Consider the following 13,178-nt stretch of genomic DNA (forward strand, 5'->3'; position numbering starts at 1 on the left):
CTTCATTGCAATGTAAACACATAGATGATGTGTAGCTGGACCGCTTATACATCTCTTTGTCTGTCAACATCTTATATATGCATAAAGGCAGCGATATATATTTAATGGTGTTTATATTTGGCTTTATTGACTGATTGAGATGTGTGTGTTATTATTTACATACTCTGAATTAGGGCTCTGTTTGCATACTGTCACAACAGTCTTTGTACCCTTAAAGACATTTTGTCATTTTCTCAACTTTATGTTTTTCCAAACTTCTATAAGTAAAATTTTTATGTAAATCTGAGATTTAGCTTGACCATTTAAAAAAAGTCTTACATATGTGTGACTAACAAAAGCGTGTGTATTATACTGTAAGGTTCAGATTAAAGGACACAATGTACATTTAAAGCAACACAGGGTCCCATTATATGGCAAGGAAAGCTTGATTTGTTCTGTTGTGAATTTATTAACAAAGAATGGAGCAAAAGGAATAATTTCTTATAGCACTGCATTTATATAACACACGCTGGTGTAACTATAGGCAGCACCTAAAACCATATGCATAATTTTACATTTAGTTATAATTATTAAGTTATTCAGTTCACTTAGTTTTCGTCAAAAAACAAATAAATCAGAGAAATTTGTCAGAAAAGCAAACCACTATCCACAATCCATCATATTGTTCAGTGTAATTCGTAAAGAATGCATTCAAACCTCTCCCAATTGTAGGGGGCAGCATAACTCAATGGACACATATATGACAGCTGTCATGGGTCATCTTTAAATATTTTTGGTCCCAGAACATGAGGACACATGTGTGTGTGTGTGTACTGTGTTTGTAATTTATGTGCACTGTATGTCATAGGCGCCGATTTCTTTTTTTGCCGGTGGTTGCTCGGCACAACGTCATACATCGCTTAGGTTGCTTAGCAACGGCAGACGCTATGGGAGCACTCAGCCGCTTTGGAAAGGAGCAGGAAAGTGTCGCGTTCATGCTTTCTACGCTGTTTCAGACATGAAATGTGAAACGGCCCTTATTCAGCTTATTCATCAAAGCATTTTAGATACAGCAATACAACTCGCAAGATCTATCAATCAGAGGGGCTCCCACATTTCAAAAGTGTTTTTAATTTAAATTAATTGAGCATGGTTTCGTGGGTGCTAGGCCATTTCGGTGGGTGCTCAAGACCCCAAGCACCTACAGGATCGGCACCTATTAGGCTATGTATGTACTGTATGCGTGTAAAGATAGAAACTGTCACAATAGAGTTCATAACTGTAACATATCAAATGAACATCAACATAACATGACATATTATATTATCATTAAAGATTTTGCTTTAACATCTAAATTAGCAAATGTGTATAGTATTTGCTGTAATAAGAGGTTTGTCTACCCCTACTGTTAAGAGTGAAGGGTCAGAATTGAGATACAGCATATGAAAATCTTTTTTATATACAGTATATATAGATCAATAACAAGCTCGTGTGCTTCAGAGTTTTCCATTCCTCCCCCTAAGATCATACATTAGAGGTCATGCAAGCAGTTCTTTGCATATCAATAGACTGAAATATCTTACGCAAGCTTTATGTAAGGACTAGAACATTTAAAGAGTCTTTAAAGAGCTTTTACACTTTCAGTTTTGAAGAGGCTTGAAAACAGAAGCTGGAAAATGAAGTGAAAAATAGGTTTGCATCACTATAGAGAGTCAAGATGCAGTCACGCACTTATATAAACATAGAAATGTATAAAGGTAATTTTACCTTGATACCAGTTGGATGAAAACGTCACAGAAAATGCATCGGAGCAATGGCCTTGTGTTGTGAGTGAGTGCTGTGAGGACTACTGCGTATCGTATATCAATAAAAAGTGGAAAAATGTACCCAAAAAATACAGGTAAAAGTGGTGTGGAAAAATGTGGCATCATTAATCTGCAGATGCCACTTGGTTTACTTTAAATGAGCAATGACAAACAATAATGAGTTGTGACTTAAATGACTTATATAATATTTGTGGGGCCACAGTACAAAAAATGTGATGAAAGATGAGCTAGATTTATGTTAAATAGTATAAATAATAAAGTAAATTGAAATATGTTTGCATATCTATTTGCATTTAATGTTCAACGTAACATTTTAAACTGTTTCTCTCTCTCTCTGCAGACACACTGTCAGTCTCCAGTAATGAAGGAGTTCTGTCAGGCAGTGCCACATTGCAGCCAAGTCACCTGCACAGCTCTCCTGGACCCAAGCGGCCCGGAAACACCCTGCGCAAATGGCTGACCAGCCCTGTCAGACGCCTAAGCAGCGGCAAAGCAGACGGCCATGTCAAGAAACTTGCACACAAGCACAAGAAGAGCCGAGATGTCCGCAAGAACGCAGATCCTGGCTCGCAGAAAGACTCTGACGACAGCGCCGCCACACCGCAGGATGAGACTATAGAGGAGGTCTGTCACCAAACGCCAGTGCACAAACACCTCCAGACTGCTTATGGTCATTTAGTATTATTAGGTTTATGTTTTAAAGGGCACCTATTATGCCCATTTTTACAATATGTAATATAAGTCTCAGGTGTGCCCAAAATGTGTATGTGAAGTTTCAGCTCAAAGTACCCCACAGATCATTTATTATAGTTTGTTCAAAATGACCCTATTTGAGTGGGAGCAAAAATGTGCTGTTTTCGTGTCTGTATCTTTAAATGCAAATGAGCTACAGCTCCTCAATCTCTTTCCAAAAGAGATCTGATTCTTGTGAATACAGTCGGAGAATATAGTATCTCATTTTTGAGACTTGGTGGACAACTTGTTAAGGGCGGAAACTATGGTAATGCAGGACTGTCAGTCAGTGGTCGTGGGGCTTTATCGGTGTGATGTCACATTAAAAAATGAGTCAAAACAAGCATGTCTAATGAGACTGCTCTGGTTCAGTTGGGATTAAAAAAGGGGTGATTGGATTTTTTCTTTGTAGTGTGGTTGTGTTTACACACTGCCAACACACATTTATGTCCAAACACCTTGTAAAAGTAGATTTTGCATAATAGGTACCCTTTAATTTAATATCATTAAGTTGGTAAAGTGCAATTTTACTTGATTGCTAGTTTCGTTGGTAACTTTTCATATGCATAATGCAAAAGTCACAAAAACAAAATACAGTCTGACATGCTTAAAAGTAGTATTGATGGTTGAAAAAAAATGTAGCTAATTGCAAACATTGCAAATAATAAAATAAAATATGTTATATGTTATATACTATATATTAAATAAAAACATATGTATTTGTTACATTTATTATTTATTAAATTAAATTAATAAAACAATAAAAAGGCAAGATATATAAAATAATGAATATGTAATAATAAAAACATTTGTCTTACAATAACCTGTGGTAACAGGATTGCTCAGAAAGTCTGGTGTACAGCTAAAATTACATTTCTATACATACAATATGTCTTTTACAGCTCATCAGTATGTCAAAAATGTAAAAAAAAATTATGTGAGACATAAAAAACCTATTTATAAAAAGTTTAAGCTGTTTAGTTAGGGTTGTTCCATATTAAATTGACATATTATGATAATTTGACTTTTTCCATGTTTAAGTGCTATAATTGTGTCCCCAGTGCTTCTATCTATCTAGAAAATGTGACAAAGAAAAAAACAGTAACTTAGATTTGGTAAACCATTATCTGCAAGCATGTAAAAAATAGGTAATTGAAATGTGTCTCCCCTTGTGATGTCAGAAGGGGATAATACTATCCAACCAGGGCACTGCTAAATAGTGCAGATATCAACTCATTTGCATTTAAAGGACACACCCAAAAACGGCACATTTTTCCTCACACCTACAAAGTGGCAATTTTAACATGCTATAAAAAATTATCTATATGGTATTTTGAGATAAAATTTCACATACTGTACGTTCTCTGGGGATACCAAAGATTTATTTTACATTTTAAAGAAGTCTTGTGAAATGTCCCCTTTAAAGGCGGAGTCCACGATGTTTGAAAAAAGCTTTGGAAAAGGAGACGGGCCGACTACCAAAACACACTTATAGCCAGTCAGCAGTAAGGAGCTTGTCTACTAACCGACATCCTTGCCGGGTTGCGTATGTGTGGGGCGGGTCTATCAACAGAAGGTCCAGATTTTATTGGGGTAGAGGCGTGTTTGTTTAGGTGATTTCAAATATCAACATTGGCTTTCAAACATCATGGACTCCGCCTTTAATGAAAAGTGCCTAAAAAAAGTAACTCAATACAATATATGAGATCTCACATGAGTAAATATGCAAGTTAGTTTTTATCAGTTGCCATTCATATCCTACTAACTGCATAATTTGAAACGGCAATGAAGGCAAAATGAAATGTAGCGTCCTGTCTGGGTTTTAAATGATGTGCTGTGTGATGTGTAACTGTGTGTTATTTATATCTTGTGGTTTTCACAATAGAGCAGTTTTAAATACAGTGCCGTGTTTCCGCTGTAACTTTTTAGGTAGAAAAATACCACAGCTGCTGAACTGCTATACTGTATGGCATAACACTATTTTTCTCTCTTTGTTTCTGTCTCTCTTTCTTTTCTGTCCTCACAGAGGATGAGAAACGAGGGATTGAGCAGCGGGACTCTGTCGAAGTCTTCCTCCTCTGGGATGCAGAGCTGTGGTGAGGAGGAGGGGGAGGAAGGACCAGACTCGGTTCCCCTGCCGCCCCCTATGGCCATCCAACAGCACAGCCTTCTGCATCAGGACTCACAGGAGGACAAGGTAAATGTCAGATAAAGGCTCTTGGGTTGAAGCGTCTGAAGGTTTCTACATACTTAATGCCTTAGCAAGTGCGCACTGTTAAGAATGCTGGGTTGTTTAACCTAGAAAATGACCCAGCCATGAGTATTTGGATTAAAATAATCTAGCAAAGGTTAATTTAAACCCAACAGTTTATCCCAACCAAGTTTGTATCTAGTTCCAGCGGATAGTGGATGCATATTTTATTTATTACATTGTTTTTTATATATATATTATATTGCTTTAAATAAGCTGTCTGTTTTCTCTTTGTTTTGAATGTTCTCCAGCATTATGTTGATTTCTGTTCTGCCTCTGTCAAAATTGTTTTGTCTCAGTTCCCCCATCTCTCCATATAGTGGTTCCTCTTCTTTCCTTCTTCTTGAACGCAATCTTCATCCTTTATTTATTTTTACTTTGTTTGAATACTCATAGAAAGGCCTTTATCTCACCTGTTTTTTTGGGCAAACACCTGATCCTATTCTTCAGCATTTCAAAAAAATGTATAGCCCTTTTATACGTGACCCGTCATGTGTCCCTTAACTAATATTTAGGAGTGAGCACGATCACATGCAGTTGCCATCATGTGCGATGCATTTACTCTTGAATCAACCCAAACCAAAGTTCCTACTTCCATTCCACCCCGTATTACACCCTACCAATCTGTAATCAGCCCCCAATTGGCTGGCGAATCCAGAAACCACACCCATTACCATATTTGGACCAAGATGTTCTTCAGTGTGACAGCACTACAATGGTGAGCATAGCTGATAAAACAATAGTTAATCAGCCCTTTAACCGTAACCTCAAGAGAAACGTCCTGTTTCATAACAACCTAATCCTCAGCACAAAAAGGGGTTTCATGAGTGAATTCAATTGTGCAGCTTACCACCAATAAATAGTCAATATAGGAGCAAGCAGTTTCACAGACAATAGATGCTATGACGAAATACTTGTAAGAGAGGCTGGTTTTTCAGAATTAATATGGATTGTATGTGGTTCTTCTGATGTTTTGTAGGCCTCTCGTCTGTCTGGACGTCCCAGCAGTTCAGAGACTCCGAGTGCAGCCGAGTTGGTTAGCGCCATCCAGGAACTCGTCAAAAGCAAAATGGTAAGGGTTTGAAAAAGCATTTTGGATAACGTCACCCGTAACAGCATTGCTTATATTGTTCTTTAAATAATCTTCCTCTATGTCTTAGAATCTGGAGGACAGGCCCAGTTCTCTCCCGGTAGAACACGGGGACAACAGCAGTCCCTCCTGTAACCCCTCTGATAACTCCCTCTTGTCCTCTTCGTCTCCCATCGATGAGCTGAACGAACGCAAGACTGGCTTCCTCAAGAGACGACAGTACGTCCCTGTTGACAGTCCCTCAAATTTTCATATTTTAGCTCTGTTTCTGTAACCTCCTGTGCTCCCCTGACAGTATTGACAAAAAATGTAGGTGTATTTACTGTATAATATACATTTCTTTTGACTTAGGGTGCATCTCATTTCTCTGTCTTACCCCTTCCCCTTACCCCTTCACCTCGGTTTTGCGCGTTCATGTGAGGTGAAGTGGCGTCTCAATTCTCCGTTTGATCAAGGGCTAGGGCCAAGGCGTAGGGATACATAGCCCTTGAAACGAAGTGTGATAAGGACCACACTTGAAAGAGAGGGGTAAACGTTAACATAGGAATATCTCAGGAGAGCCGGCATCAAGACGTTTTATTGAGGAACGCCGAACTGTCAAGGAGTCGCAAAAATGAAAGTAACGTTATTTTCTGCAGTGTAATTGAGATTATATTTTGACACTCATGTTTTATGATACTTTTAATAAAATGTTTAAGCGGTTTTAATTGTAATGTTTTTGTTTTGAATCGCTAGTTAAGGCGCTAGCTACAGCTAGCAGCTAAGTTATGCGCTATTTGTTGAGCTCCACTCAGGCAATCGATACCACAACCTGAGACAACGGCATCTTCTTTGTTTGTCAACGCTTGTCTGTTTACGTAGCAGCCAGTGGCAAGGGAAGGTGACGCAAACGGTAATCGAGTGGTGTCTCATTTTTTAGACGAATGATCTGTCTTACCCCTTTCCCCTTTACTTGGTTTCAAGGGGCAAGGGGAAGACGAAGACAAAGGGGAAGGGGTAAGACAGAGATATGAGATTGGCCCTTAGTCTGCCTCGATGGATTTAAAGGTCCACTGTGTAGATTTTAGTGTTATCCAGTGGTGCAGTGCAAAAATTTTTTTTCTTAGTATTTTTGTTTTGTTTTCAGTACAAATATCTAAAAATTCTTAATGAAAAATTTTCTTTATGAGCTTAATGACCTAAGAAGATAAGTCATCAAAAAAACATGAAATTCAAGTAAATTTGGGCTTAAAACAAGCAAAAAATGCAGTGTGAGATTGTGAATTGCAACTAACAGCTCAGTCCACAGCTCACCCCCCTCTTTTAAAACGTATAGAGAAGCTACGGTAGCCACCACAGGACAAACATGCCATCGTCTAAGATAACGTAGTGTCGAAATCCGCTCTGTAGAGCAGTTTGTTTGTTTAAGGCTACTGTAGAAACATGATGGCGCGAAATGGCCACTTCATGTAAGGGGACACGCATTGTATGTAGAGAGAAACAGCTCATTCAAATGGGACGTACACACCAGAAGCGAATGTAACTATTTGAGCGAGTAGATTATATACATAAGTCAATCATGGAGTCACGTGAGGAGATACGAACGATGCGAATTGGGCGGCGCGATTTAATATCGTTATTTATATTATATTGCATTTCTGTCAAGAGATCATTTTTAAAAGTTACACAGTGCATCTTTAACTCTGAACCAAAGTAATTTATAGTAAGCAATTCCAGCGCTATGGACATAACATTTGCAGTCAAAACTTGAAATATCAATTCTCAGAAAATGTATTTATTACCAATATATTAAATATTTTCCTAAACCACTTACAGAATACAAAAATCTGAAAGTATAACAGAAATATACATGCATTATCGACGTGACAAAAAAAGCACAAGTTTTGGAGAGACGACATACTTTGTTAAAATTCTGTGAATTTAAATGCACAAACCCGAAACCCAATAATGCCCAATAAAAAGAGATAGGGTTAGCTTTTCATCTATAAAATATTTAATTTTAATTATCATTTTTACATTATAAGAAAGAAACATTGTAACAGATGTGACATCTCTGTTATGGACTTGCACTTAACAAACTACACTCTTAAAAAGTATTTACACAAATCTTTGTGCGTTAATCTTTTACACGTTATGTGTAATTTTAACACATTATGTGTCATTTTGTGTTGATTTTGTGTTAAACTATAACACTAGTTGTGTTAAAATGTGTTGTTTTAATAATAACACAGAGATGGGTGGATTTCTGGGACAACGCATTTAGTGTGTTGTCCCAGAAGCAACACTAATTATGTTGTTTTTTTTTGTTGTTTTTTTTATAATTTTTTGATATACAGTAGATTTTTTTAGAGACGACAGGAAAGTAGAGGGTGGAGAGAGGGGTATGGGATCGGCAAAGGACCTCGAGCCGGGATTCGAACTCGGGTCGCCGGAAGTGCGTTTGCACCATATGTCGGAGCGCTGCCCACTACACCATCGGCTCCGACATAATTATGTTGTTTTTAACACAATGGTTCTAAGAGTGTATAGAAAATTATTTTAAAAAAATTCTTAAAAGACCTCATGTAGGTGTTTTAACCCCCAAGTATTGACACCTGAGATCTCAATATGGTTAAAAACTTTAGATATAAATGTTACGGGACGTGGTGAGGAAGACGAGAAGGACGAGGAAATTCCAAAACATATAGGGGCGGTTTCCTGGACAGGGTTTAGGTTAATCTAGGACTAGGCCTTAGTTATATTAGGACATTTAAGTAGTTTTTACAGACATACCTTACAAAAAACAATACTGGTGTGCATCTTAAGACAAAACAATGCCACTAATATATGTTAAAATGTCAGGACAAGGTGTTTTTAAATTAAAGCAGCTTAAACATTTCAGTCTGGGACTAGGATAAGACCTGTCCGGGAAACCACCTCATAAACTTTAATAAACCAAAACTGATAATACACACAAGACAGCAACATTAGACAATAACAGACAAAGACTGGAACTAGAGGTCTTCACGGGTCCACTTAGATCCGAAAACCAGAGGTCCGACTCGAGACCCGATCAGGTTCGGGTCTAAAAGTTTCACGTGTGCCTCAGACACGGGTCAGGTACAATAATAGCGGCATCGGGTCTTGGGTAATTTAAAATGAATGTGTTTTTGCTGAACAGACCCGAGAAGACACGAACTCCTCGCGTGTGTGCGTCAATGTCCTTTTCAAACCTCCCATCTGTTTGCCAAGAGCGCTTGCGACATTGTGTGGCTGGCGGTAGGTTAATTTTTGTTGAGACCGACATGTCAGTCAATTTTAAATGTAGATTTTAGCGGTTACCTTGGTGTCGTTGTCAGATAACAAAGTAAAACAAATGGAGCAGCTCGCCAAATTGTTTGCGAGCCCACCAGAGTTTCTTTCTGTCTGACTGCTGCGTGTGGGTCTGCAAAATGCACACACGTCAGTGCAGTAATGCACGATCGGGTTTGGGTATAAAGTGATTTGAGTCATTTCGGGTCGTGTACATTTCTTTAGACCCGAGAAGACCTCTAACTGGAACAAAGGCAGGGGAATAAATAAAAAGGAATTAATGACAACTAAACTAGAAACAGGTGAGGTAGCGATAACACGGAGGATGACTGTGACAATAAACTTGATTTGTTTTCGGTAATGTTGATGTTTGCGTTAAAATTGCCTTAGTGGATTTAAACTCTTTCCTTTGGTACTGCAAGTGCCATAGTCCTTTCAGTGACTTACAAGAACAGCATTGCATTTGAACGCCACATCTCTAAGCTATGCATTTTGAAAATGTAAGCCTTATCGGAAAGCCAGCATGGTGTCTAAGAAGGCTTGGATACTTTCCTAAATTGCTGTTATAGATAGGCAGCACAGTAGGTTTGTGAACAGAGCCGATGAATCAGTAATGTGATTTGAATGTCAAGCATGTTTCTCCCTTTTGTTTTCAGCTATGTTCTGCTGGAGCTGGTGGAGACCGAGAGGGATTATGTGAGAGACCTTGGTGCTGTTGTGGAGGTGGGCATATCTTCCGTTCTTACACAAATACGAAAAGTACAACAATGATAGATTTGTAATCATAATTGACGGCTGTCGTCAGGGTTGAGTCCTGTTTTTGGGCTTTGAATGAATCATTAGATTTGATGTCACGCATCAGCTGTATTGGCACAGGAAATGGGGCTTTTGGATTTGCCGCTTCCTCATAACGCTGGCTCAGTGAGATCACAAGTCTCCATGGTAACCGTGTCCATGTGTTCTGACACCTGCAGGGATACATGAGCAGGATGAAGGAGGAGGGCGTTCCCGACGACATGAAGGGCAAAGACAAGATCGTTTTTGGAAACATTCACCAGATCTACGACTGGCATAAAGAGTACGCGTGAATTAAGAAATGCAGCTTCCTGTCAATATCGTGTTAGGTTGTTGCATGTTTTTAATGTTGTCTCTCTTGCAGCTTCTTTCTTAGTGAAGTGGAGAAGTGCTTGGAGGATCCCGATAGACTTGCACCTCTGTTTATCAGACAGGTATGAAATGAGGACTTGACACGTCTTCCATTGTTTGTATAAACAGATGTGTTTTATATTTTGTGTTTAAGTTTTATTGACCAATTAGTATATAGGCTTGTCTACCTGTCTTATAATCTCATTTAGTGCAATGATACATTTCTGACACCTGTTTCTCAATTTATTTACAGGAACGAAGGTTGCACATGTATATAGTCTACTGCCAAAACAAGCCCAAATCAGAGCACATTGTATCCGAGTACATCGACACATATTTTGATGTAAGTTTCTTCCTGATATGTAAACGTGACTCATGAGCAGTGAGGCAGACTGTTATAACTGGACCGTCTCGTCTTTATTCCTCTTCTTTAGGATATGAAGCAGAGGTTGGGTCACAGGCTACAGATCACAGATTTGCTCATCAAACCCGTACAGAGGATCATGAAGTACCAGCTTCTGCTAAAGGTCAGGACCTGCTGAAGCTCCCAGCATTGATGATTCTCAAAAGAACTCTCATAACATCTTGTTTTCTTTTATTGTGAATAATCAGTTGGTTTTATCGTGTTGATTTATTTTAGGATTTCCTCAAGTTCTCTAAAAAGGCTGGTTTAGACACTATAGAGATAGAGGTAAAGATATTTGTTCACATTCCTTAACCAAAGTATTACACGATTGGTGTGTATAAAACTTTATGATGTAACTTTGTGTTGTTCACAGAAAGCAGTAGAGGTGATGTGTGTTGTCCCCAAACGTTGCAATGACATGATGAATGTCGGACGCCTTCAAGGATTTGATGGTAAGATGTATTTTTTCTTTTTGTATCATTATGATGTTGGTTAAAGAGCACCTATTATCCGATTCACATTTTATAATTTCCTATAGTGTGTTAGTGTGTATTAGTACGTTAACGATATGCAAAAGGTACAAACCCCAAAGTAAATGATGATGCGAGTTATCGTCTCCAACGTAAATCTCTTATCTTGGACTACAACAAACACACGGATTGTAGGCAACAGTTTACTTCCTGGGATTGGGGATGTAGTAAAGACCGACATTATCATAATTCCTCCCGTTTCCGACTCACAGCCTGTAAAACCCCATTCACACAGACCTTTGGTCCCAGAAAATACCCGTAAAATTGCCAAACAAGCATCTGTGTGAACACAAACTCATCCCGTAAATCTTCTGGGATCGTTGCCGGAAAGAGGACCTAGTCAGATACACAGAAAACCCTCTGTGTGAACAAGAAGCCGAAACAATGCCGTAATGGGCGTGTCGTAGTGAGGACGCGCGCATCATCACAACAAAACTTAAAACGAGAGATAACATGCATATAAACATTCACCACGAGAAATGTTGCAAACTAGATTGAAGCAGTTATCAGGAAATTATAAATGAGACGCATAAACAATGACGCACGTGCCGTAGTGAGGACGCGCGTGTCATGGCAACATGAAGTTGGTTCATTCAGATCAAGATCATTCAGCAGCATAAAAGAATATCGCGTCACGTGCTCATTTGAGCTATAATAAACGAAAATGCCCGTGGGTCATCCCAACAAGATATATCGTTCAGCTCCTCAAAATGCAGGTTTTAAATGCATATAAACAATCACGATGAGAAATGTCTGAAAACTGTATTAAAGCAAAGAGCAGGGAACTCATCAAATATCCACTCTGAAGCTGAGATCATTCACCAGCATTAGAACGGCGCGTCACGCACTCCTTTATAGTCTTATACAAAAATGCACGCGAGTGGTTTCTTGAGAGAGAAATAATATATAATATGCAAACTTCAGACGCTGCGTAGAAGAGAGGGTGGGACTTTCAACAGGTCACATGTCTTTCCAGGACCATCAGATGCCGGCTAATTATGGCAGTGTGAATGAACAAAAAATCTAACAATCCCGGAAAAATCCAGGATGCATTTTCAATGTATTTTCCGGAATGTCTGTGTGAAAAGGGCTTAAGTTAACTCCTGTTAGCAACCGAATCCTTCAAACATGGCAAGGACCTTCACGTTTCCGGCTGACGTCAGAGGTATTTAGGCCAATCACAACGTATATATTAGCTGGCCAATCAGGGACACAGAGCTTTTCAAATCCATGCATTTCAGGAAGAGAGTGAAATCTGTAACCATAAACCACAGAAACACGTTGTATTATACCAAATACACAAAATAATGTTGTTTTTAGCAATGAAATAGGTGCTCTTTAACTATTCAATTTTGTAATTTTAGGTTGAACTCTTCTTTGTACTAGGATAACTCTACTTTTGTAAAATAAAAGTTATGATCATTTACTCACCCCCATGTCATCCAACATGTTTATGTCTTTCACTGTTCAGTCGAAAAGAAAATTTTTTTTTAGGAAAACATTCCAGAATTTTTCTCCATATAGTGGACTTTAGTGGACCTCAACAGTTTACAGTTTCAATGCAGCTTAACCATCCCAACCGAGGCATAAGGGTCTTATCTAGTGAAACAATCATCACCCCCCCCCCAAAAAAAAGGACTTTTAAACAAAAACTGCTCGTCTTGCACTAGCGGTGTGATGCGCCAGCATCTTCCTTACGTATTATGCAATCACGTCGAAAGGTCTCCCATGACGTAGCAAAACTACTGCTTCAGTGTTTACAAGCATGGAGAAAGAGGACCGTTCCGACGTCGTTGCATGTGGAATGATACTAATTAATGTCTTTGTGTCCATTTATTGATTAAATGGTCTGCAAGTGTGCGTTTGACATACAGTACAGGGCAAAAGTTTGGACACACTCACTCGTTCTTTATTTTTTTATTTTTCC

General features: G+C 38.7%; 1 protein-coding gene across 5 annotated transcripts in view; it reads left to right on the forward strand.

Moving 5' to 3' along the window:
- Positions 1-13,178, forward strand: part of triob (trio Rho guanine nucleotide exchange factor b) — a 152,778-nt gene that overhangs the window by 127,538 nt on the left and 12,062 nt on the right. For all 5 annotated transcript variants that reach the window (XM_073871877.1, XM_073871873.1, XM_073871874.1 and 2 more), the window contains 11 exons: positions 2,146-2,429; positions 4,564-4,734; positions 5,768-5,860; positions 5,949-6,097; positions 9,826-9,892; positions 10,144-10,247; positions 10,329-10,398; positions 10,569-10,658; positions 10,750-10,842; positions 10,956-11,006; positions 11,095-11,172. In XM_073871877.1, the coding sequence (XP_073727978.1) occupies positions 2,146-2,429; positions 4,564-4,734; positions 5,768-5,860; positions 5,949-6,097; positions 9,826-9,892; positions 10,144-10,247; positions 10,329-10,398; positions 10,569-10,658; positions 10,750-10,842; positions 10,956-11,006; positions 11,095-11,172 (1,250 nt within the window). The remainder of the gene's footprint in view (positions 1-2,145; positions 2,430-4,563; positions 4,735-5,767; positions 5,861-5,948; positions 6,098-9,825; positions 9,893-10,143; positions 10,248-10,328; positions 10,399-10,568; positions 10,659-10,749; positions 10,843-10,955; positions 11,007-11,094; positions 11,173-13,178) is intronic.

Source organism: Misgurnus anguillicaudatus, chromosome 10 (genome assembly GCF_027580225.2).
Source record: "Misgurnus anguillicaudatus chromosome 10, ASM2758022v2, whole genome shotgun sequence".
In the NCBI taxonomy this organism is placed as follows: Eukaryota; Metazoa; Chordata; class Actinopteri; order Cypriniformes; family Cobitidae; genus Misgurnus; species Misgurnus anguillicaudatus.